General features: G+C 54.2%; 2 protein-coding genes across 5 annotated transcripts; one reads left to right on the plus strand and one right to left on the minus strand.

Annotated features, from left to right (window-relative positions):
• The first annotated feature begins 40 nt into the window (after positions 1–40).
• On the plus strand, positions 41–4,121 carry Leng1 (leukocyte receptor cluster member 1). Its single transcript, XM_046431203.2, has 4 exons — positions 41–414; positions 1,890–2,069; positions 2,900–3,165; positions 3,827–4,121. The coding sequence occupies exons 1-4, from the start codon at positions 283–285 to the stop codon at positions 4,038–4,040; spliced, it is 792 nt and encodes a 263-aa protein (XP_046287159.1). The 5' UTR covers positions 41–282; the 3' UTR covers positions 4,041–4,121.
• Positions 4,079–19,983, minus strand: Cnot3 (CCR4-NOT transcription complex subunit 3). Of its 4 annotated transcripts, none has more exons than XM_046431195.2 (18): positions 19,848–19,983; positions 15,489–15,563; positions 15,312–15,379; positions 14,985–15,059; positions 14,754–14,843; positions 14,383–14,511; positions 14,198–14,293; positions 12,865–13,084; positions 12,638–12,771; positions 12,085–12,141; positions 10,545–10,926; positions 10,330–10,453; positions 9,385–9,583; positions 7,218–7,317; positions 6,919–7,117; positions 6,573–6,705; positions 5,759–5,884; positions 4,079–4,450 (listed from the first exon to the last, which is right to left on the minus strand). In XM_046431195.2, exons 2-18 carry the CDS (start codon positions 15,511–15,513, stop codon positions 4,352–4,354), a joined length of 2,256 nt encoding a protein of 751 aa, XP_046287151.1. In that variant the 5' UTR covers positions 15,514–15,563; positions 19,848–19,983; the 3' UTR covers positions 4,079–4,351. The 4 variants fall into 4 exon arrangements, with proteins under 4 accessions (XP_046287151.1, XP_046287148.1, XP_046287149.1 ...); XM_046431192.2 differs by having other exon boundaries at positions 12,865–13,087; XM_046431193.2 differs by having other exon boundaries at positions 12,865–13,087; positions 15,489–15,566; positions 19,848–19,889.
• Between the last annotated feature and the right edge of the window lie 2,118 nt (positions 19,984–22,101).

Genomic DNA, 22,101 nt, shown 5'->3' on the forward strand with positions numbered 1-22,101 from the left:
GACGGCATGGCAGCCAATCGGCGGCCGCTTCCGGTAGCATCAGGGGCAGGGCCGCTTGACAATCCCGACAAGAGCTGTCGCCAGGCGTACAAAACGCCCAATGTCTAGGATTGGCTGTGATGGAGAGTGTCTTGGCCAATCACCTTTCTCTACGGACTTGGAGGAGCGGTGCTAATTGACCTAAACCAAACCGTGGCCGAGGTAGGGAACAGGGCGGGGCATCTCCTGCCAATTGGAAGTGCTAGAAGGCGGGTCTGCCAGTCTGTGTACAGCTACAGCGCCATGAACATCTTGCCCAAGAAGAGCTGGCATGTTCGGAATAAGGACAATGTCGCCCGCGTGAGGCGTGACGAAGCTCAGGCCAGGGAGGAAGAAAAGGAGCGTGAAAGGAGGGTACTGCTTGCTCAACAAGAGGTAAGCTTCGAGTACGGGCGGGCGGAGCTATCGCGGCTAATCGCACCGGCGTCGCGGGCAGGAAGCGGAAGTGGGAGATGCGCAGGCGCGGTGCGCTGCTACTAGTCGCCGCTCCAGCTTTTGGCGACGATTTTTTTTTTTTTTGCTAGCTCTAAGCCCACTTCCGCAAAACCTCTAGAAATCTCTGGTCTTGATTCTCCCCTGATGTGTTTGCAGTGTCCAGAGCCTGCCTCAGAGTAGGAGTTTAATAATTAGTTGTCGAATAAATAAACCAATCTGTAAAAATGCGTTTCAAACTAGTTTGCCTGCGCACCCTATTTGTGTGCTCAGTTTGTGCAGACCACTTGATTTCCGAATCTTAAGCACTGAGTTCTCGGAGGGGGGTTGTCATCTTGCACGAAGCGAGGTAGCTTCAGAGAGGAAGGCACAGGAAGAGGGAACAGTGGCACAAGCCAGGTTCCACTTCACTGGACGAGCCCTTTCCTTGAACTGCTTCCCAGACGCAAGTTTTTGTTTTTGTTTTCTGTTGTTTTTGTACTGGGGATTGGACTCAGGGACGCTCTAAACTACATTCCCACCACCCTCCCGGCTTTTTAGACAGGTCTCACTTAAGTTGCTGAGGCCGGCCTCAAACTTAAGATCCTTCTGCCTCAGTTTCCTGAGTCTCTAGGATTAGAAGCATGGACCACCACACTCAACTCAGAGGCTTTCTGTATAGCTCCTAAATTTGTTTGGTTTACACCTAATTCCTCAGCTAATCTGATCCTCAACGGTGGCTGGAGAGGTGGTGGCAATCTGGGGTTTTAAAATTCACGTTTCTCAATTACTAAGCATTTTGGGGTAGTGACTTGATACAATGCCTGGGATTTAGAGCGTTTGCCCTGAAGCAATCTGACTACATTCATAACCATTGTAAATCACCACCATTACCATCAAATCTAACCCGAAGGCCTCACTCATGCTAAGATGGGGCTCGACAACTGAGCTGCACCTCTAGCCCAATAGCTTTTTTTTTTTTTCCCCCCTCTCTTTGTGGTACTGGAGATTGAAACCAGGGACTCAAACATGTTAGGCAAATGCTCCACTACCAATCTACATCTGCAGCCCGCCATTAAATTTTGGAATAGGGTCTTGCTAAGTTGTTCTAGCTGGCCTCCAGCTTGCATTCCCTGCCTCGGCCTTCCCAGTACGTGGGATTACAAGCACCACCATGCCTGGTCCTGTACCTGTTTTTATCCAGACTGGAATCCCTTTTGGTTTAGGCCAGGGATCTTTTTCCACCTGTCTTTGATAACCTCACCATTTACTGTTTTCACCCTTGCTGAGACAGGTGCCTCTTCTGGGTCCCAGTGCCTGTGTTCTCTCTTGTAGCCCCCAGCATGATGGACCGCTATGCTTTCTGCAGTCAGCACATTTGAGTCCCCTTGAGCGACCTGTAGGTTTTGCATATCCTGCCTATAATTCTTTTCCCCCAGGCTCGCACAGAGTTCCTAAGGAAGAAAGCCAGGCATCAGAATTCACTGTCTGAACTCGATGCAGCAGAGGCAGGAGCTCCAAGGTCTGGCCCTGTGGACCTGTTCCGGGATTTGCTGGAGGAAGGGAAAGGGGTGACCAGAGGCAATAAAGACTATGAAGAAGAAAAACGACAGGAAAAAGTAAGCTGGCCTCATCTGTGTCATCAGAGGGATACTGAAGAGAGCTGGGAGACGGAGGACATTTTGGCCCCGGGCTGTGACTGAGCATTAAGAAGTATAGTGAAAGAAATAAACAGAACATTTGCAATAGGCTAGAACACAGTGCCTAGGACACTGGTTATTCCTGTGGGGCACTCACAGTCCTGGTTAGTAGATGATGGAGGTGGTGCTGACATTTTTTATTTTGGGGTACCAGAGATGGAACCCTAGGGCACTCAACCCCTGAGCCACATCCCCAGCCCTTTTTTGTATTTCATTTATTGACAAGGTTTTGCTGAGTTGCTTAAGGCCTTGCTAAATTGCTAAGGCTGGCTTTGAATTAGCAATCCTCCTGCCTCAGCCTCCTGAGCTGCTGGGATTACAGGCGTGCACCACCACACCCAGCTTCTTAAACTTTTTAAATGTGAATCAGACCCTGCCACTCTATAGCTCTCTGGCATTTCCATCATTCTGAGATTGTTATTCCCCAACCTCCACCACTGTGCTTTCAGCTGTCTCCCCAAAGCCTGCCTTTGAACTCAGAGAGCTCTGCCCCATCCTCCCATTTACCTGCTTGGTACTACATTTGCCACTGTGCCTACATCAGAAGTTCAGCCTGTTTGCATTAGGCCTTAGCACCTGATAGCTGATTGATGATTGGCCCTTGATTTCCAGTGGTGGAATGACTGGTTAGGTCTCCCCAGGACCTTGTGCTCTGGGTAGGATGCCCTCGGTTTCTCTGTTACCATATCTAGAGCTCCCTGAGGAACTCAAGTTCTGTCAACACCTCTCCTGTTTTCTGGCTCCCTCAGGAGAGGCAAGAAAAAGCGCTGGGCATCCTGACATACCTGGGCCAGAGTGCAGCAGAGGCCCAGACTCAACCCCCTTGGTACCAGCTCCCCCCAAAGCGAGGGGGTTCCCCAACAGGCTCAGGCACAGATGAGAAGATCAAGAACCGACTAGACCCCTTACAGGAGATGCAGAAACATCTGGGGAAGAAGAGAAGGCACAGCAGTGAAGAACGAGGTCACAACAGAAAGGGAAAAATGGAAGGATCTGAGAAGCAGCGGCCCAAGCAGTAAGAACAAAGACAAAGGCAGGGCAGACCATCCAGACAGAACGTGGCAGCAGCCCTGCCTGGGCACCCCCGCTGATGCGGCAGGTGGGGTAGGAAGTGGCTCTCAACCTGTGGTCCAGGGACCCCAAGTTCCAAAAAAGCCCTCTGGAGTCCTGTAGTGTCAAGCTGCTTTTTCATGATGCGAGATGTCTTTGCTCCGATTGCTTGATGTTATGAACACTTACGTATGTAAACTTAGAAAATCTTTGATTTCCTCAGTTTTTAAGAGTATAAAAGGGTCCTGAGACCAAAACATTTGAGAATCACTGGGTTAGAGAATAAAAGCAGGCTTGTGTCCTCAAGATGCTAGATCCCAAGTGCAGGGGGCGTTTCCGACTACAATTTGATTTACCTCACAAAGGGAAACCAGTCCAGAGGTTTCCCTGTTCTCCCCAGGATGCTACTCTGCACTTGACCTTGGTTGGGGTGTGTGGGGTGCAGAGGGCACCTGCTTTTAGGACTGGGGAGAACAGAAGCCCACAAAAGGGTGGGCAGAGACTTCCTCATGGTGTTCCTGCACCAGGTGGCTTCAAGAGCTGAAGCAGCAGCCTGAGACATAGGGGCTCCTGGTGGTAGAGGTGAGAGGGCTGCCCTGCTTTCTGACCTTGCTTCTCTTCCCTAGGCCCCCATCCCTGGACCAGCTTCGAGCTGAGCGTCTTCGGCGGGAAGTGGCTGAGAGGGCTCGGGCTGAGGCCCTGCTGGCCCGGATCCAAGGCAGGGTACCCCAGGAGGGTCAGCCAGAGGAAGAGATAGATGATCGACGCCGGCGGTACAACTCCCAGTTCAACCCCCAGCTAGCCCGGCGGCCCCGCCAGCAGGATCATCTTGCTCACTGACTCCTGAGGGGGTACAGGAGAGGCTGTACTGCCAGCCGTCATATAAAACTATTTATTCATAAATATTTTCCAAAATGAAAATAGGTTTACCAAAAAATGTCCCTCACTGGGGAGGGGAGGAGGGGGCAGCCCTCGCCCCCGGGGCCCCCAGGGTGGGGCTGAGAGGAAGAGAAAACCTCCCGGCCCTCTCCCTGCTTCCTGGGGGAGGGGGTGCCCCATGGCCTGGGGCCTCCCCAGTCTTCCAGGGCAGGGCCCTCACCTGGGCAGGGGGATCAGCATGCGGGGGAAGGGTCAGGTAGAGGGGGCCGGTGTCACTGGAGGTCCCGGTCCTCCAGGTAGCGGTACTCAAAGGTGAAGCCTTCCTTCTTCCGCTGGCCCCACTTCTCGTAGTCAAAGTAGATGTAGGTGCCCTGGCCAGGGGAGAAGGTGGTCAGTGAGTGGATGAGGTGGTGGACTGGGAGCTGGGTCAGACCAACAGGGGGCAGTTCTAGGGGCCATAGAGGTGCCAGACCAACTGCCCCACATGCACACGCAATTCCACTCCACCATAGTGGTCTGGTGTGTGCACCCCAGTCAAGCCTCTACCCAGGCCTGTCTGCAGAGCTCCCCCTGCTTTCAGATGGCTGCAGCTGTGGAGCATCTCCCGGGTGCCCAGTACAGATGTAAAGGCCTAGTGTGGAGTCTCCACAAAGAACCTAAGGCCACAGGTACCACTGCCCTTGCCTAGAGCTCCCAACATGCTCAGAGTCTATATTCCAAGTGCTCTGCAGGGACACTTTATTGTGACAGTGATGGTGTGGGAATTTCTAAATGACTGGATGCCCTAGAATGTACTGATGTGAAGGACCAAACTAGGATGGGACACAAAGTCAGCAGTCAAGCGATCAAGGTTGGAGAAGAGCTAGGTCCTGAGTGAGGGTCTGAAATGCTTCAAAGAAAGCAGCCTGGAGATCAGAGGAGCAGGATGGAATTTGGTGAGGACAAGGATCACTGAAGGGGCTTGACATCTGGGAAACATTTGTGGAGGAAAACCACTGTGGAACACACCAAATGAAAGTAACTTTAAAAAAAAAAAATGTCCCCCAACACTCACTGTGCAGCAGGCACCATTAGTACGTACATGTTATTAGCTCATTTCATCCTTGTACAACTGCAGGGGTGGGTCCTATTACCCCATTTTTACAAATAAGATGACAGAATAGAATAAGGGACTTGCCTGCCCAAGGTCAGCCAGCTGGAGCTGGGCTCAAACTCAGGAGGCTGACTACAAGATGTTTCCTAGGGGCTAATTGTTGGAACGTGAGAAGGCCACCTTGACAGCCTCCCTAGTGTCTGCTGAGCCCCTGCTGCTGGGTACAGTGGAGCCCACAGCCTGCTTCAGGGAGACATGTCAACTAGGACATTCACACTCCCAACCAAGGCGCCTAGTGCCACACAGAAGAGACACAGGCTGCTGGCTCCAGGAAGCCTTCTTTGGGCAGGGACACTTGGGCTCAGTTTGAGCCTGTTTTGGGCCCAGTGTTTGGGTTCAGACCTAGAGCTCAACAAGTGAAGGATGAGAATTGCATCCCAGGCAGAGCCATCCTGGTTAGTCTGCAGGTCTCAGCTGGCTGAAGAGTGGGAGTGAAGGAGAAAGGCCAGCAGGGGCTGCCTGGGCTTGGGAATGCTAGCCATCTCTCAGTGGGACCAGGGTGGGTGGGGGTGGGTGGGGCCCTCACCTGCTCAAACTCATCGGTGATGGTCTTGGGCTCCTCGTGCCTCTGGAACCACATCATGTACTTGGTGTGGAATCGCCATGATTGCTTCTTTAGGGCCTTGGCTGCCAGGTACTGTGCTTTAGTGCCCTAGGGGAAGAAGGCAGGAAGGGGGGGATCAGGGGGCCCCCAAGCTGGGTAGGGACCAGGGGAATGGGGTGGGGCATTAGGGCTGGACCCGGGCCCCCACTACAGACCACAGTTGGGCTGGACAATCCGTTTGCAGACAGCGCTGGGGGCATGGAACATACCAATGTTGGTCAGGAGAAGAAAAATGAGACAGGAGGTGGAAATTGCTTTCAAAGAAGCTTTGAGAAGGAAGAGAAACTAATATATGAAGAGAGCTCAAAAGAGAAAGTTTAGAGTACTACTCAGTGGGGATGAGGGGAGGGTACTCATGATGGGCTGGGGTCAGGAGGATGCATGGGTTCCAAGAAGTCTGCAGGGATGCCTGAAAACAGGGGGTCCAAGACTAAAGGGCCTGGCTGAGGAGAGCTGGGAAGGGGCTTTGGGCCATGCCAGGGAGAAACCAAATGGTCTGGGCTGCCACTGAGGCCTGCCTCTCCCTCAGTCTGAGTAGCTCTTGACACAACTGGGCTGGATGGAGACTGGGACAGTCTTGGTTTGGGGGATCAGGGCCCGGGACTGGGATAGGGAGGGGGGTGCGGTCCCGGTGGCCGCATTGGGGCACCCACCTCGCCCCTCCAGCCCGAGGGGGGACGGCGGCGGTGGCGGCGGAGCCGGGGGGCCCGAGGCTGCCCCGGGGGCCCTGCTGTACCTCCAGATAGTAGAAGATGAAGAAGAGCGTCTCAGTCGACAGGCGCTGATAGAACTCCACGGTGTCCGAGTGTGGGGGCGGCATCTGGTGGTGGTAGGGGGGCGTCGGGCAAGGGTTCCGGGGTAGGTACTGCCTGTGGAGCAGCAGGGGGTTAGTGCCAGCTGCTTTCTGGCTCCTGCCCTGATCTCAGGCCATCTGGAGGGAACCTGAGCCAGGCCTTCATCACTTCCTGGGGCCAGCTCACTTTTACCTACAGCCTCTCAGGACTGGGAGCCAGCTCCCCAGCTGCTGCCTCCTCCCTCAGACTCTGGAGTCCCGGCCCCCAGCCCGTTCTGTGGCCCCTCACCGGATGCGCTCGGAGTCAGAGGGGTGGGGCATATGGTGCCAGGCAGCCTCCTCCATGGCCTGCTGGTAGAGCTGCTCCTTGGTGAGGGGCACTGGCCCCAGTGGACACACGCCCAGCGACAGTGGTATGTTCACCTCTGACAGTTGCAGGGGTGGCTGGGCTGAGGCCGGAGGTGCTGATGTGCTGCTCAGGATGATGTCTGTGGGGAGGGGAGGGTCAAGCCCTTGGATGAGGAGGATGGATGGGGCCAACCCCTTCTCTTTGACCTGCCCCCTTCTCCACCATCCCTGGACTCTTACCTCGCTCCGTTAGGTGTAACGTTGGCACAGGGTCCTCAATACCAGAGCTGATGGCTGCCCGCTCTGCCATGGACTTCAGGGAGCTCAGAGGCTCAGGAGCCTAGGAAGAAAAGAAAAGGTCTGTACTAAGGGCACAGGCCAGAGATTGCTAAGAACAGCCTGTCAGGCCTCAAGTACTCTTGCCTGTTCTGCTGAGAGCCATCAACGGCAATTACTCATGCCTGAAGATGTACCTAAGGCATGGGGTTATGAATGATGGTGGAATGTGATGATCGTTATTATCCAAAGTACAGGTATGAAGACACGAAGTGGTGTGAATATACTGTGTATACAACCAGAGAGATGAAAACTTGTGCTCTATATGTGTAATAAAAATTGTAGTGCATTCCGCTGTCATATTAAAGAAAAAAAAAAATGTACCTAACATGTAAAAGAACTGCTGTGGGGAAAACTGGAAACTGTGTGGACTCTCCATTGTAGAATACGACCTACAGAATACCAATTGTGCCACCGTTTGTCTTAAGACATTCCTAAAAGGACCCCAAACTCTGGGGAAAAAAAGCCACTTGACTACCTGGTATTGTGGGGCATCTTAGGGAGGTGGGAGGTCTCATTCCCTTGAGAGTGAAAGGTTATCCCTCTGGGACTTGGTGCCCTCTTTGGGAATACCAGCAAGTTGGACTGGTATTAACTGGGTTGGAACTGACTTCTGCTCCCTGCAGTCAGGGCTGCTCCTCCACCCATTCTGTACAACACTTCGGTCACCAAGGCCCAACCACCCTGCATCCAAATATCCTGGATAGACCCATTCCATCCCCTGGCCATGCCCGGAGCTGCCCAGGCCTTCATACCACCTTTTGTTTCATCCCCAGCAGTCCACAGGGACCTCTCCAGCCAGCTGTCTTTGTCCCTTCTCTACCCAAAACCTTGCCAAAGCTCCCAAGTTCCACCCCAGTGATTTTTTTCCTTTTAAAAACCATGGACTCCTTCTCAAAGTTGCTTATTCCGTTTTCCAGAAAAGCATACACCATGAATTTTCTGATACCTACGCAATTTGAAAGCTTCTAGGTCAGAAACTATTCCAAGGGCCTTATAAAGAATGGTCTGGCAAAGAATCCTATGTGGCAGGTGTTAACAGTGAGGATTTCTACTTTTCAATGAAGAGAAAGAGGCCCAGACAGGACAGCCAGGACCTGGAGCTGGACAACCTGGTCAGGTTCATAGGACACCCCCCTGCTCTGCGTGCAGGCTCTTCCTCTGCTGAACCCACCCAGACTGCCTGGGCTGATCAGTGCCTTTCCCAGAATTCCTCTGGCTGTCAGTTCTCACCTATCCTATGCACACCGCTTATGCATCAGGCCCCTCATAGCCTTCCTGGACCTGCCCCCCAGAACAGGTCAGGTACCCCTCTGCAGCCCACAAGAGCCTCCTCTGTGGCCACCTGATCACACACAGCTCCCTCTAGCACTGGAACAATTCCTGAGGGCAGGAACCAGCACAAAACCTGGCTCAGAGAAATGACCTGAACAAATATTTTTTTGCTTTTGGTACTGGTGATTGAACCCAGTTGTGTTCTACCACTCTGCTACATCCCCAGTATATGTATGTATGTATGTGTATATATATATATATATATATATATATATATTTTTTTTTTTTTTTTTTTGAGACAGGGTCAGCAAGTTGCCTAGATTGGCCTCAAACTTGTGATCCTTCTGCCTCAGCCTCCCGAGTTGCTGGGATTATAGGTGTGACACCACACACCACTCAAGTGTTTTCTTGATTGAAATGGTCTTTTAGAAGGCCTAAGGGCATGGTGACTTAAGGAATGGGCATGTGAAGTAGAAAGTACCATGCATCTCAGGACAGGACAGAGACTGAGGGTCTGGGGAGATAAAAAACAAACCCATGGAAAGCAGGCGAGCAAATACAACCAACAGAAAGGGAAAGAAGACCAGAGAAACACACAGTCCCAGAAAGAACCAAGGGGGTTGAGAGCACCAGAGATGGAGGTGAGGATGTGGGGTGGAAAAGGTCCAGAGAAAAGGGAAGAAAAACCAGATAAACATTCAGAGAGGAAGGGGAGGTAGAGGTGTTGCTGGAGACCTGGAACAGGGTGCAGGAAAACACCTGGAGGCCACAGAAATCAGGGATACTCAGAGCTCACCTTGACTTCTGGGGTGGTGCTGAACTGCGGTGGTCCATTAAGCAGAGCACCAGCTGCCTTGGCCTCACTGAAGCTGGGCGTTGGGGAGCTGGGGGGGTTCACAGGCAGTGGCACTAGAAGGCTGGGTCCCCCTGAGTTGTTCCCTGAGCCTGGGGCCACACCGCCAGCCCCTGTTGGGGCTGCCGCACTGGATTCTTTCCTGGGAATAAGATGAGAAGGGGAAGTGGCTCAGAGGAAAGTCGTGGGAGTGATGAGCACAGAGAAGCCAGATGGGCTCTGAGAGGGGCTACTTAGGACAGAAGCAGTTTTTTGGGACCAAGGTAGAATTAATTTCTGGGATTTTTTCCTCAGTAAAGCAGAGCTGCCGGAGTGGGAATACAGATTCTGAAGGTGCTCAAATAGGCCATGAGGTAAAGAGAGAATGGGGGGGGGGGGGATGTTCTCAGGTAGATGGACACAGGGCAGGTGCCCCTGGGGCAACCCAGCTAGAGCTGGGGTGGAGGAGGAGGAGGATGACAGGTCCTTCATTTAGCATTCTTTCAAAAACAGGTGGACCCAGAGGAGTGCTCTGACTTAAACTTTGGAGGAATGGCTAGAAACAAAGGAAGATTTGTGGACATTTCACTTGGAAAAGTGGAACAATGTCCCATCCAGTGGGAGTCAGCCTTGGGGCAGGAAACAGAAATGGTGAGAATATGGTGGGGCACTGGAGAAAAGTCCCAGTGAAAGGAAGGTGGATTTAGGACAAGCTACTGGATAAAGCTAGAGGCTAATGCACACCTCCCAGGTGAAGAGAAGTGGAGACCGGACACCTAGCAAAGGTGGAAGTCAAAGCCCACTGGACGCCCTGCCCATCAAGGCCAGGTTAGCAATCCCCCAATGAGGGAGCCACCAGAGCCTATGTGTTCCAGGAGAGGCTGCTACTGCCGCTGCCAAGACACTCACGAGGTACTGGGAGGTGGATTGTGGGGACCTGAGGCCGGACCCAGGGCCTGGCTGCTAGCACTGTTGCCCCCACTGCTGCTCAGGGCCACCTCTGCAGGGCTGTCTGCCACGACTGAGCTGTAGCCTGGGGGGAGCAAAAGGCAAAGAGAAAGGGGCTGTTGGCTGCTCCCTATCCTGCTCCAGGCCCCTCCTCCCACCCTGCCGGCCTCACTTACTGGTGGCACCGTTCTGCTTGCCAGCCCCTCCACCTGTGCTGCTGTTACTATTACTGCCGCTCCCTCCACCACCGCCACCACCACCCCCGCCAGGCTGGGCACTGGGGGGTCGGGGCTGGGTAGCACTGGGCCCACTGGGGGCTGGTGGGGCCACAGCCTGAGCATAGGGGGCCGGGGTGCCCGAGTTGTGGCTGGGAGCTGGACTGGCCTTAGGGCCCAGGGCACTTGGGGGTGCTGCTGGGGCAGGTGCCCCATTGTTGCCAGGGGTGGTGCTCAAGGCAGAGGCGGCAGGCGGGGGACCAGAGGGGTAGGTGGGTGGCACAGCTGGGGACTGGGGATGCTGGTTGCTGTGGACAGGCTTGGAACCATTTTTGGCTGGAGACTGCAGGGAAGAGAGAACAGTGTCAGGACCCAGTGGATCAGCAGGTTCCCACCCACCTCAGGCTCAGGCTCCATCATGGTCCTACCAACCTCTTCTCTGAACTTGCTGCCCTTGACTGCTCCCAAACTCCAGGGAACCGGGGGACCTCATCCTAACTGCTTCAGTCATCTTTGTGCTCAAAACACATTTATTTCCAGTCTGCCCAGCTCCCTAAATTCTGCCAGGACACCTCCCCATGTACCCTATGGTGATCTGGCACAACTCTTGCTGTCAGTCAGCGAAGACCCATCTGTTGTTGGTCAAAAGGGACTAGTGGGAGCCTCCTAAATGCCCTCAACAGGAGAGGAGCCTGAGCAGCCTCATGTTCAAGAGTAGAAGAAAACCAGCTGACAGTCAAGCACTGCTTCTGAATGTCACTGAAAGGACCACCACAGCCACTCATGGGGTCATACATTACACACTGCAGAAAGCAGCAGCAGAGCATCCCTGCTGCAGCCAAGTTCTGACCGACAACGTGGGCTGCCACACCAACCAACGTGTGGACATTTCTTCACCACCACATGGGAAACTCAGGCTCACCAGGCACCAAATGGGACTGGCTACCCACTTCCCTCCTGGGACTGCTGTTTGGCTGTGGGGGTCCAGGAAGGTGGCAAAGCCCACCTGGGAGTCCCTGCCCCAGCCTCTCTCTCACTGCTCCCAATCCTGGTCCCCACACCAGTCTCACTGATGTCCACCAAGGGCCTCTCCCTTGGCCCACAGGGGGCCTTAGGCCCATTCTGCCCTTCCTAACGTCATCCTTGTGTGTTCCCACCCAGGTAGTTCCACGGCAGGTGTCTGCTTTCAACCTATCGCTTCTCAGTCTTGCTTGGCCCTTTCAGGGCTGGTCCACAAAGCCCTAGCCCCGTAGCCCAACAATCCCAGGCTACACTCATCCCACTTCAAACTGCGGCTGCCTCGTCTTCTTCTGGCGCCCAGGGCACGGCCACCTGAACCACAGCGGTCAGTCACCTGCCTATCTCCCCTCACGGTGGCAACAATTTCTGAGCCTCCACTCGCCTAAGCCTAGCACAGTGGCTAGCACTCAGACCTGAATAAGCCTTTGGGAACCACTGGATAAACAGGGGACATGCCCATCCATTACTGGCTTGAACCCACCTGGCTGACTTCACTATCTGTCGAGCGTCCTCTCTTCTTATCATCTTCAGAGTTCTCCTGGTTGGGGGAGGTGGAGTCAGACACCTGTGTGGCTCTTAGGTCCCAACACAGAGACACCATAATCTCTGAACCTCCTGGGGACCTGGACCCAGCTGAATGACTTTGTACCCCCAGAGTTGTCCAAACACCTAACCTTAATTTTTCTGGAGAAACCACCTAAATTCAGGTTCCCCAATGTCCTTGTCTTTTGGGAGCTGGCATTAATGCCCCCATCTTCCTAACAACCTAGGAACCTTCTCTCCTTAGGGAATTTCAGTCCTTGGATCCCTCTGCCTGAGCTTGCTGTCCAGGGCCTCAGGCGCCCCCTGCACTGGCCCCACACACCCAAGACCCACCCATGGCTTAAGATTGTGTGGGACACCAGGGTCCACCTATCAGCTCTTTACATCAAGAAGGGCCTCAGCTGCCCTCCCTGCAGGCCACTTTGGAGAAAACAGGCTCCTCTTAACTCCCATCCTCCTGGTTATAGCATCTTGCTACTCTGGGTCCTCACCGTGGTGCAATTGGCTGGACTGGGGGGGATGGGAGAGCTGGAGGTGGTTGAGGTGGGCGTGCTGCTGGACTGGTTGAAGATCTCGTCCTCCATGTGGCTGTGGCTGGGGGGGGAGGTGGCGACCAGCGCCTGTGCTGTGGAGGCAGGAGAGGGGCATGATTAGCTGGTGCAGCTGACCCTTCGGGGCCTTCACCCTCTGCACCATGAAGGTCAGTCCAGGGCCTTACGAATGTCCTCGAGATCCAGGTCATCATAGAGGAACTCATTCTCCTCAAAGTCAGGGTCCTGAGAGGAGTCAACGTAGTACTCAACATCATCCTTGATCTTGCGAATGGCATCCACGAGGATGGAGTCATTGTCCAGCATGCGCAGGATGGTCTCCAGCATGCGCACGTGGTAGCGGTGCTTCTCGATGTGCCGCTTCAAGCCCTCAATCCGGTCCTGCTTCTGCTGGCGAGCCCAGGGCCAGGCTCAGGGGCTGCAGAGAGCCTGCCCGGCCCCTCCTGCCCCCACAGAACCTGTCCTCAGTCCCCAATCCCCACGGTGACCCGGAGGCTCCACTCTGGCCCCTCCCAGCATGGGGCAGTGTGGAGTCTGCCCACCCTCTACCCCACAGGAACCAAGCTCAAGGTTTCTGACATCTCAGGGATCCCTACCACACCCTCCCTAGACCCTTTTTGTCTCCGGTGATCCCTGGAAACTGGTGAAAGACCAAGATGCTCCTATGCCACCTGCAGCCTCTCAACTGCGCCCCTACCTGCTCTGACCTCCTGGGATAAACACCCGTTCTCCTGTCTCGCCCTAACAGTAACAATGACAGTTCCTGTCTGAGGATCTGCTTGTTGTAATCATGGCACATCCATCACCAGCCCACACACCTATCTGTATACCCCTAGAGACCCAGATCCAGAAGCCCAGCTCTTGCCTGCTCCCAAGGCCCCAGTTCCTTTTTGGATTTGACATCTTAGATCAGTTTCAAATTTCTCCTTTCTTCAAGGAACCACTCTCTCTGAGTTCCTACTTCCCAAACTTCTCAGGGTCTCACATCCAACACTGTCATACTCCCACCTCCAACTTTCCTAGTGAACCCCATCGGTCATTATCTGTATTCCTCTGAATCCACACCCTACAATCCTAGAGTAGAATCCAGGACTCCAACATCTGACTTCATCCCAGACCACTCTTCTTCTTCAGGCCATACCCATTGCTCTCAGAGCCCTGTCTTGTCCTGCCACCCTCTCCTGAGAATCTGGGCTCTAGGTGCTATGTGGCCTCCCACCTATGTCACCCTTCAGGTCTCACACTTACTTTGTGGTCCCAGCTGAACCTGAGTTCATTTTCCTCCAAACTGCTTCTCTTTGTGATGGCCTCGCTACCTACCATCTACCCAGACACCTTGGGCCTGATTCTGTCTACCTCCTTCCTGTACTACCGTAATTCTGCCTCTCCAAGCCCTCACCCCAGGTTTGCTCAGGCATCCAGACCCAGTTCCCATGGGCTCCCACTTGCTAGCCCACCTCCATCTTCCACCCCATGGGTCTCGGGGCTCCCCCCACTCACATCCTTGTCGCCCTTCTTCTTGCGCGTTTGCACTGACAGCGATTCCACTTCACTCTCAAACTGGTCCACCTGCATATTTAGGGTGTCGATGGTATTCTACAGGGGGAGAAGGCTATTAGCCAGGGGTCCTGGGTATGCTGGGGCCAGGACCCCAAGCTTACCTCTTCTTCTCTGCCCCAACTCACCGTGAGCCACTGGCCAACCTCTTCCTTTTCCTTTTGGGCGGGATCCACCTTCTGCGCCAGGCCCAGGCCCTCCTTGCTATAGGCTTTGGTTTTGGTCTCTCTTTCCACAACTTTGAACCGTTCCATTTGCTGTAGAGAAAGCAGTTGGCAGGGGGGGCTTGAAGGTGGGAATGGAACTAAGGGCCAGCAACACCTGAATCTGAGCCTCAGGACCCATCCCTCAGACTCTAGGCCCACTGCCTCTTCCCTTCCCTCAGGTTAAATGCCGTATTCCTCCTGGGATCTCTGGAGTGACTGCTCCATCTCTGCCCCCTGGGGTCCCAGGAATCTGGCTACCACCCTGGTTAGGGACCTAGGCTCTGGGTTCCTACCGTCTCGATAAGCTTGCGGTTGTCAATAAGCTGCCTTTTGTCCTTGATCTCATTGGATGCTACCCATGTCTTGATCTGGTCCCTCAGCCGCTGCAGAGAAGACAAGCAAGAAAGTCAGATCTTGGATCTGGAAACCAGGACCCTCAGCTCCCTCTTTTCTTGGGACCCAGTAGTCCGCTCTCCCAGGCCCTCCTCCCACAGGACACAGGAGTCCAGCCCCAGCCCCCTCACTTGTAGCTTCTTAATCTCCTTCTTTAGGTCAGCCTCATACTTTTCTTTCTGGTTCGCGTTGGCTGCGTTGTGGAGCTGAGGGATGGAGAATCCAGCAGTCAGTGTGGGAGTGGCTGTCCCGAAACCTGCTCCACGGCAAAGGTCCAGTCTCTCTTCCTCAGGCGGGGGACTCTGACACCCACCCCAGCCCCCGCCATCCATTTTTAAGCTGGCTCTCATAGGTCCTCAGCACCAGGATATACAGCCCCCTCCCTTGCCAACACCCAGAGACCCCCAAAGCGCTTCCTGTGTTCTCCCTGGAAACCCAGATTTTTAGGGCCCTTGTACCTTCTGCCAAATATCTTCAAACTGCTCCACACCCTCGGACACCTTCTTAAGGCAGCGATCAATCTCACCTGTGAAGGAGGATGGCAGGCAGTTAGAATCCTGCCCATTGAGCAGCCAAAGAGGAACCCCCCAAAGAGAGCATTCAGCTACACGTGCAGTGGGTAGTCAGTCCGGTACCTTGGAGTTTGCGCTTGTCCGCCATCTTCCCTGCCCTACAGACGCACTCTCTTCATACTCCCTTGGAGACAGACGCTGCTGGCAAAGATTGGGAAGGAATTAACACCTATTCCTCTGCTGGTCCAGAGACAAGAACACAGGTGGGAAATGTGGGGTAAGAGGCAGGGTAAAGGGAAAAAATGTGTACTATCTAATGAGAGGCCGGGTCCAATTCTCCTTAAGCTCCCTCAATTGCCCAGCTGCGATACTCTGGGAGTTTTGTTAAAATGAGGAAAGACACTTTTTTGTGGTCCTCTGACCCAGGAACTGGAAGGTTCCTAGAGTACAGAGCATCCTTTCCCCAGATAACCATCCAAGGATTTTGTAGAGCAGGACAGTCATACTGCACAAGGTTGACTACAAGACAAAGGCACTGGCCCTAGAAATCACACTTCCTACAAAAAGGGACTGGGAACAGGGGTGACTAGAAGTCATTCCTCAGGCAAGCCAAGAGACAAGCGGCATGAAGGCCTGATACCATGTATGCACCCATGAAGTGTGCAAGAGGGAGGGGACGCTGGGGCAAGGTGGAAGAGTGACAGGAGATACCTAAAACTAAGAAGAGTTAAACCCAATCCTACCAGAGAGGTCGCAGATCTCCAAGAAATTTACCCCAGGGCCGAATCCTTGAGCCAAAAGGGAACAATACTAACCCAAAGAGTGTGATACCAAGAAGGGCAGGTGATTTGGGGGCAGAAAGCAGTACCCAAGAGAGAGTTGGGAAAAGATAGAAATCTTACAAAGATAAGAGGATGTAAAGGTACCTTAGCCACAAGGGAGTTGATCTGCACATGCAAAGAAATTCCATATCAAATAGACTAGAACCTATACCACCAGGGCAGGCACCCAGAACTTAAAGACAGGCATCTTTGCCCTAAGGAAAGTTACATGCAATCCAGGGGAGACCACAGTCTTTCTAGTCATGCTGAAGCCACACCACAGGGCCCAACACGGAGACCAAGGGACCCTTGGGAGGGAGGGCCATGCTAAGAGGACTTCTGAGTTGCAAGCAGAGGTTGCCTTCCCCAGGGGCCTACACTGAAAAGCAAGGATCCAAGGACATTCCTACTCCACTGGCAAAGGGCAGGGGTACCCACAGTTACTACTGTGAAGGCAGCAACTGCTTCACACGGAGGACTAAGAGCCTCAACCTGGTGGGACCACACCAGGAATCCTCACCAACAGGTAGGAAACACCCAGGGGACAGTCCTGTCCAATAGCACGTACAATGTGGGAAATGTTACACAGCCTCTGAATTCTTGAAGGGTGGCCAGTGCAACTAAGGAACTTACTTTTTTAAAAAAAAAAATAATAATTCACAGTATGTTGCTTAGGTTTTCTAGTTCCAGGCTCAAGCAGTCCTCCTGCCTCAGTCTCCAAGCAGCTGGGTCTACTGGCAAGAACCATCATACCCAACAACTTCTTTTATTTTAAAGTTGTTACTAATTGCCACAAGGGCTAGCACCTACTGAATGGGGCACTATAAAGACAGCAGGCTTTAAGACACGAGGCACAGAAAGAAAGAACAGAGCCATACCTTCACCACAGGGTTTACTATTTTTGTTTTTACTGATCCCATAGGGACCTATTCCTATGGATGGAGATAGGTGGAGGTGGCACCTGAGACTCAGGGGACTCAGTACAGGGTCATTTGAAGAAAAGCAGTACCTCAGGGTCAACGGACACAAATGCGGGGAACCTCCAGGAAAGTGAAGCAACAGGACACAGAGGACAGTCCCAGTGAGAGAACTCAAACTGAGTTGGGGCAAGTACCTTTGATCCAGCGTCCTTCTACCAGGGCCCAGACACCAAAATGCAGCATGCAGGGATGTTGACCAAGAGTGAGTACTGGCTCCAACACGCCAGCACAGAAAAGCCCCTACTTCATCAGGGACAAGACTTTACAAGACTTTACACTCCCTCCTTCCACCCAAGTGTGCAACAGAGGGTCAGAGGCTGGAGGGAGAAGTCATCTCATGGTTCACATTCCTAAATAAGGCACTCTACACCTTAATGAAGTGACGCCCTCCCCCAAATCCCATACCAAAGGGGTTGGGACCTTAGTCAGGGGAGGAGCTGATACCCTCCAGGAGGGACCATGCTGTGGCACCAAGGAGGCGCAAGTCCTGAAGGAGTCAGAAGCAAGGAGCCAGAGGAGCGGGACGGTGCTGGGGCAGTGCTTCTGACATCAAGGTGGGCACAGCTGCTACTGGTGTGGACAATACCTGGTTGGGGGAAAAGCATCTCCACAAGAGAAGGGGCAAGTGCCACAGGCCCAGGGTACTCCTCCCTGGGATGCTGGAGTCTCAGCTCAGTGCTCTCCCCACAAAGAACCCCCGCCCCCAAGAGGATGCCTGCACACCAGATGCCCCATCCCCAGCAAAGGTACAAAGAGAAACGAGGCTGGTGTGCAGCACGGAGGTGAAGACGCCACCAGAGGATCCTCATCCAAGGCTTCCCCGAGACCCCTCCAGGAGTTAACTACTTCAGGGCCTGTGAAGAAGGGGTGCCTTCACACCAAACATGTGCTCAGACAGTGGGGTCTGAGACAGAACTGAAGAATGTGGGACTCTTGGCCCAGAACTGGCCCAACCACAAGGATCTCATGTTCATCACCAAGTTAGGAGCTCACACTGAGGGGGCAGGAGGGATGAGCCACACACCAGAGCAGGGAAGCCAATAACAAAGAGGCCCCAGAACTTCACCTCAGGCGCCATGAGGGGCACAAAGCTTAGTCCCTAATCCTGGGGCCATCACATGCTCATACAGAGATCTCGGTGCAAAGTGCCTTTGATCTAGGAGAGCTTACACTCTAGACAAGGAGCTCTGGTGAGCAGTGTCACAAGGCAAGTCTCAATTTGGGGAAGATGCAGGCACCAGGGTGGCAGGTCATGGGTGGAGGTAGTTATATTCCCTGGGAGAGCCCAACACCAAGGGTAGGTATGGGAATTCCCACCATGGAGTTATAGCAGAGCACTCTATTCCCTGGGAAGGTGGTCACATGAGGTATCTCCAGTCTCAGGCACCTCATACTCCCACAATGGAGTGGGACCCACAGCAAGGTCTTTGTGATTACAAGGTCAGAGATGAGAAGCACTGGCCAAGGGCACCCCAACCCAAGGGGGTCCTTAGTCTCACTAGTGAAGACACATGGGGGCATGGACACCTCAAAACCAGGAGAGGGGACAATGTCAACACCAAAGAAAGCAGGGACCTTATTCCTGGGAGTGGCAAAACCAAGACAAACTCCTTACCCTGGAAAGAAAGCACAACCCTAGAGAGAAAAGCCACCTCTCCCATCAGAAGCCTTAGGTCTGAGAGGTTTTCCATCCCTGTGGGGTGACAGCTGAGTGGCCTGCAAGCCCATATTCTACAACTTCCTAAACTCGATGATGGGACAATCACACCCTCATAGGAAGAGTTCTCTCCAGAATACCGAAGGGGAAGGGGCTCTTGGCTCCTGGGGTGACAACACCCAAAACAGATGTCTCAGACTCAGGGAAGGCACAACCCCTGGCGTGGAGAACCTTCACCAAAAGGGCAGGAGGCTAATCCTGGGGGAGGTTACAGCCCCTGCACCAAAAAGCAGCTACCACTCAGAAAAACAGGCGCGTGCCCTGCCCGCGCCAGGAGCTCAGCAACAGCAGGAGAGTGGGCTCGGGAGGCTTCACCCAGACCCGGGGAGCTAACCGGCCCTGACACCCGGAGAGGCAGGCAGTGTGCATCCAGGGGACCCGGCACCCCCGAAGCAGAGGCGGCGCCCAGCCCCAGATAACAGGGCGGGCACCCAGGGACCGCCTGGGTCGGCGGTCGCCACGCTCAGGCTCAGGCTCAGGCACGGGGCGGGCCGCCGGGACTCTACACTGGGGCAACAGCCACACGCTGCGAGGCGGAAACTTTGGCTGAGGCTCTAACTCCGAGCGCGGCCGCTGCGGGCCGGGGACTCAGTCCGCCACCGATCGCCCGCCGGCGGCAGGGCCCGGGGCGGGGCGGCCACGCTCCGGGGGCTGGCGGCGGGAGGGTGCGCGGGCGCCGCGGCGGGGGCGGACTCGAGCGCGGCGGAGGGGGCGGCACCTCGCACCCGGGCCGGCGCGGCGCCACGCGGGAGGCGGCGGCCGAGGCCGGAAGGGCCGAGCGGCGGGCGCGGAGCGGCGACGGGGTCCGGCGGGCGCGCGGCGAGGGCAGGGCAGGGCAGGGCAAGGCAGGGCAGGGCGCCGTGTCACGACAGGCGGCGGACCGCCGGGGCAGGCGGCACGAAAGGCGGCCGGCGGCACCGGGGGAGGGAAAGGGGTCCGGCCCAGTCGAGCCCGACGCTCTCACCGCAGGAGCTGGCGCCGCCGCTGAGGAGCGTATCGCGACAGGCGGGGGAGGCGAGCGCTCGCCGCCTTTTTCTCGCGCCCCGGGCCCGGGCGCTATCGCGATAGCGGCGCGAAGCGGAAGTGGGGTGGGGGGAGTGGGCCCGGGGTTGTTCTGACGACGGGGGTCGGGGCTCAAGGGAGGCCGCGGCGTCTGCCGATGGCTCCGCGGAAGCTGACCGGGCCCGGTCCAAGATGGCGGCGGCGGAGGAGGCCTCCCCTCCTCTCTTCTCGTCTCTGGCGCCGACCCGCCCCCGAGCCCCGAATATAGGCCTGTCATTGCTCCTGCCGCACGCCGCTCTTGGCCGTCGGACGCACTCTATTGGTTCTTGGCAGAGATGCGGCCGGCCCCCTCCTGCGGATTGGGCAATCGCTGCAAGGCGCGGCGTTCGATTGGCCTCCCGCGCAGCCTGCTAGGATTGGCTCAGATTTTCTTCCTCGCTCCTCCTCCTCCTCCCGCCTCAGGCACAACACGCCAGCGCGAGGACCTGTGCGTCCATCAGGAGGCCTGTGTCGTGCTGATTGGATGTACCCGCCCCCCTCTCCTTAACCAATTGGTCGGGAGGAGGAGCCAAGCTGATCAGGGGCGGGAAGTCGTCCGTCAAGTTCGGAGCCATTCTTAATTGGTTGCGGGGTACATTCTGCCTTGAAGCTATTGGTTGTACCTGGAAGTGGGTGGGGAAAGTGGAGGAAGGCATGGAGAGTGGGCGTTAAAAGCCGCGTACCTAATCCGAGACAGGTGCCTTCCTAGCTGGTGCCGAACTGAATTCATCTGCCAATCAAAACAGCTGACAGCCCGAGGGGGCGGAGCTAGGCAAAAAGGCCCACCCCTTTTCCTTCTCTGGTCCTGTTATTCATCTCAGTTTGACCAATAATGTAGCGAGCGGGGCGGCATCTACACATACAACGTGTGATCTAGGGTGTATCCCGCAGGTGTGGCTCTCAGGAGCATCCTTCCGCATCTCTTGCATTCTAAGTTTTATGGTCTTTCTCTAACTGCTTCTGTTTAGAACATCTCTAAATCTCAGTATTTGCTGAATTAAGGAAGGAACTTGAGACAGTGCCTCCAAGTCACTAGTATCATATATAGCAGAATTGGTTGGAAAGCGCGAGAAGTGGAGGTTTTGTCCTGCCTTGACTGGTTAAGTGAGCGAACAGTGGAATACTGTCCTCTGCACCTTTCTTCAGTAAGTATGCCGCAGAAGGTACAGATGAGGCTGCCCTTTCCTTCCCTCGGTTGTCTCCAGTAACACCTGCTCGTTACACGTCCCAGCTCCGTTGTCTTTTTCTTGGGGGAAAAAGTCTAATTGACCATACTGAATGCTCAGGTGAGGATTTATTTTTGCATGACTGTCATTTTCATACTTATTTGTGTTCCCCATTTGAATTTTGCCTCCCTGGTACTTAAGACACAGGAAGCAGTCATAGCTTTTGCTGAATGAATGCAGGTGATAACTTATTGAAAACTCAATGGGTACCTCAGCTTCCTGGGCACTGGGAGGTTTTTCGCCTGGGGTCACACAACAGAAGTAATACACTCCTCTAGGTGGTGAAAAGTAATGGCCTGTTAGACATTCTGCATCACCTCTGTCAGAATTGCATGAGGCAAGAGAGGAAGGAATGCTTGTAAAAATTCGTATTTCTAGAACCATACCGATCTAAGGGAGTGGCACCCAGGAATCTGCATTTTTACATATTTCCCAGGAAGTTTGAGAGCTACTGATCTAGAGCTTTCCTTTCAAAGTGTGGCCCATGGGTACAAAGATGTCTTGTAGGCATCTCACAAATCATCTAGGGATTTCTTAAAATACAGATTTGGTTTAAGAGGTCTCAGATTCTGCTTTCCTGACAAGCTCATAGATCATGCTGTTAGTCCATACTTCACACTTGGAACCCCAAGAATGCAGAGAGATGACCATCAGGCTTGGCTGCACAATAGAATCACTTGGGGAGCTTTAAAAAAATCCAGATTCCCAGGCTCACACTAGACCAACCAAATTACTCTCTGGGGGTGGGAACCAGACAGTAATTTTTCCTGAAATGATTCCAGTGTGCAGCTAATCTGAGCCACTCACAGAAGACTTTTCTAGAGCATTGACTCCCCAAAATGTGGTCCTTGGAATCAGCAGCATAAATATCAACCACCTGGGAACTTCTTTGAAATGCACATTTTAAGCGCCACCCTAGTGAAACTGAACCAAACTCTGGGCCCAGTAAAC

The sequence above is a fragment of the Marmota monax genome, unplaced genomic scaffold, assembly GCF_021218885.2.
Source record: "Marmota monax isolate L192 unplaced genomic scaffold, Marmota_monax_Labrador192_F-V1.1 WCK01_AAM20220418_F8-fsc00215, whole genome shotgun sequence".
Lineage (NCBI taxonomy): Eukaryota > Metazoa > Chordata > Mammalia > Rodentia > Sciuridae > Marmota > Marmota monax.

What these genes read in the sequence shown, in the direction of transcription:
- Leng1 (XM_046431203.2), top strand. Translation starts at nt 283, where the DNA reads ATGAACATCTTGCCCAAGAAGAGCTGGCATGTTCGGAATAAGGACAAT. An exon ending in TACTGCTTGCTCAACAAGAG is followed by an intron (nt 415 to 1,889) that starts GTAAGCTTCGAG and finishes CTTTTCCCCCAG; the next exon opens with GCTCGCACAGAGTTCCTAAG. An exon ending in GAGAAGCAGCGGCCCAAGCA is followed by an intron (nt 3,166 to 3,826) that starts GTAAGAACAAAG and finishes TCTCTTCCCTAG; the next exon opens with GCCCCCATCCCTGGACCAGC.
- Cnot3 (XM_046431192.2), bottom strand. Translation starts at nt 15,513, where the DNA reads ATGGCGGACAAGCGCAAACTCCAAG. An exon ending in GGACAAGCGCAAACTCCAAG is followed by an intron (nt 15,380 to 15,488) that starts GTACCGGACTGA and finishes CCTCCTTCACAG; the next exon opens with GTGAGATTGATCGCTGCCTT. An exon ending in CCTGGATCTCGAGGACATTC is followed by an intron (nt 12,772 to 12,864) that starts GTAAGGCCCTGG and finishes CTGCCTCCACAG; the next exon opens with CACAGGCGCTGGTCGCCACC.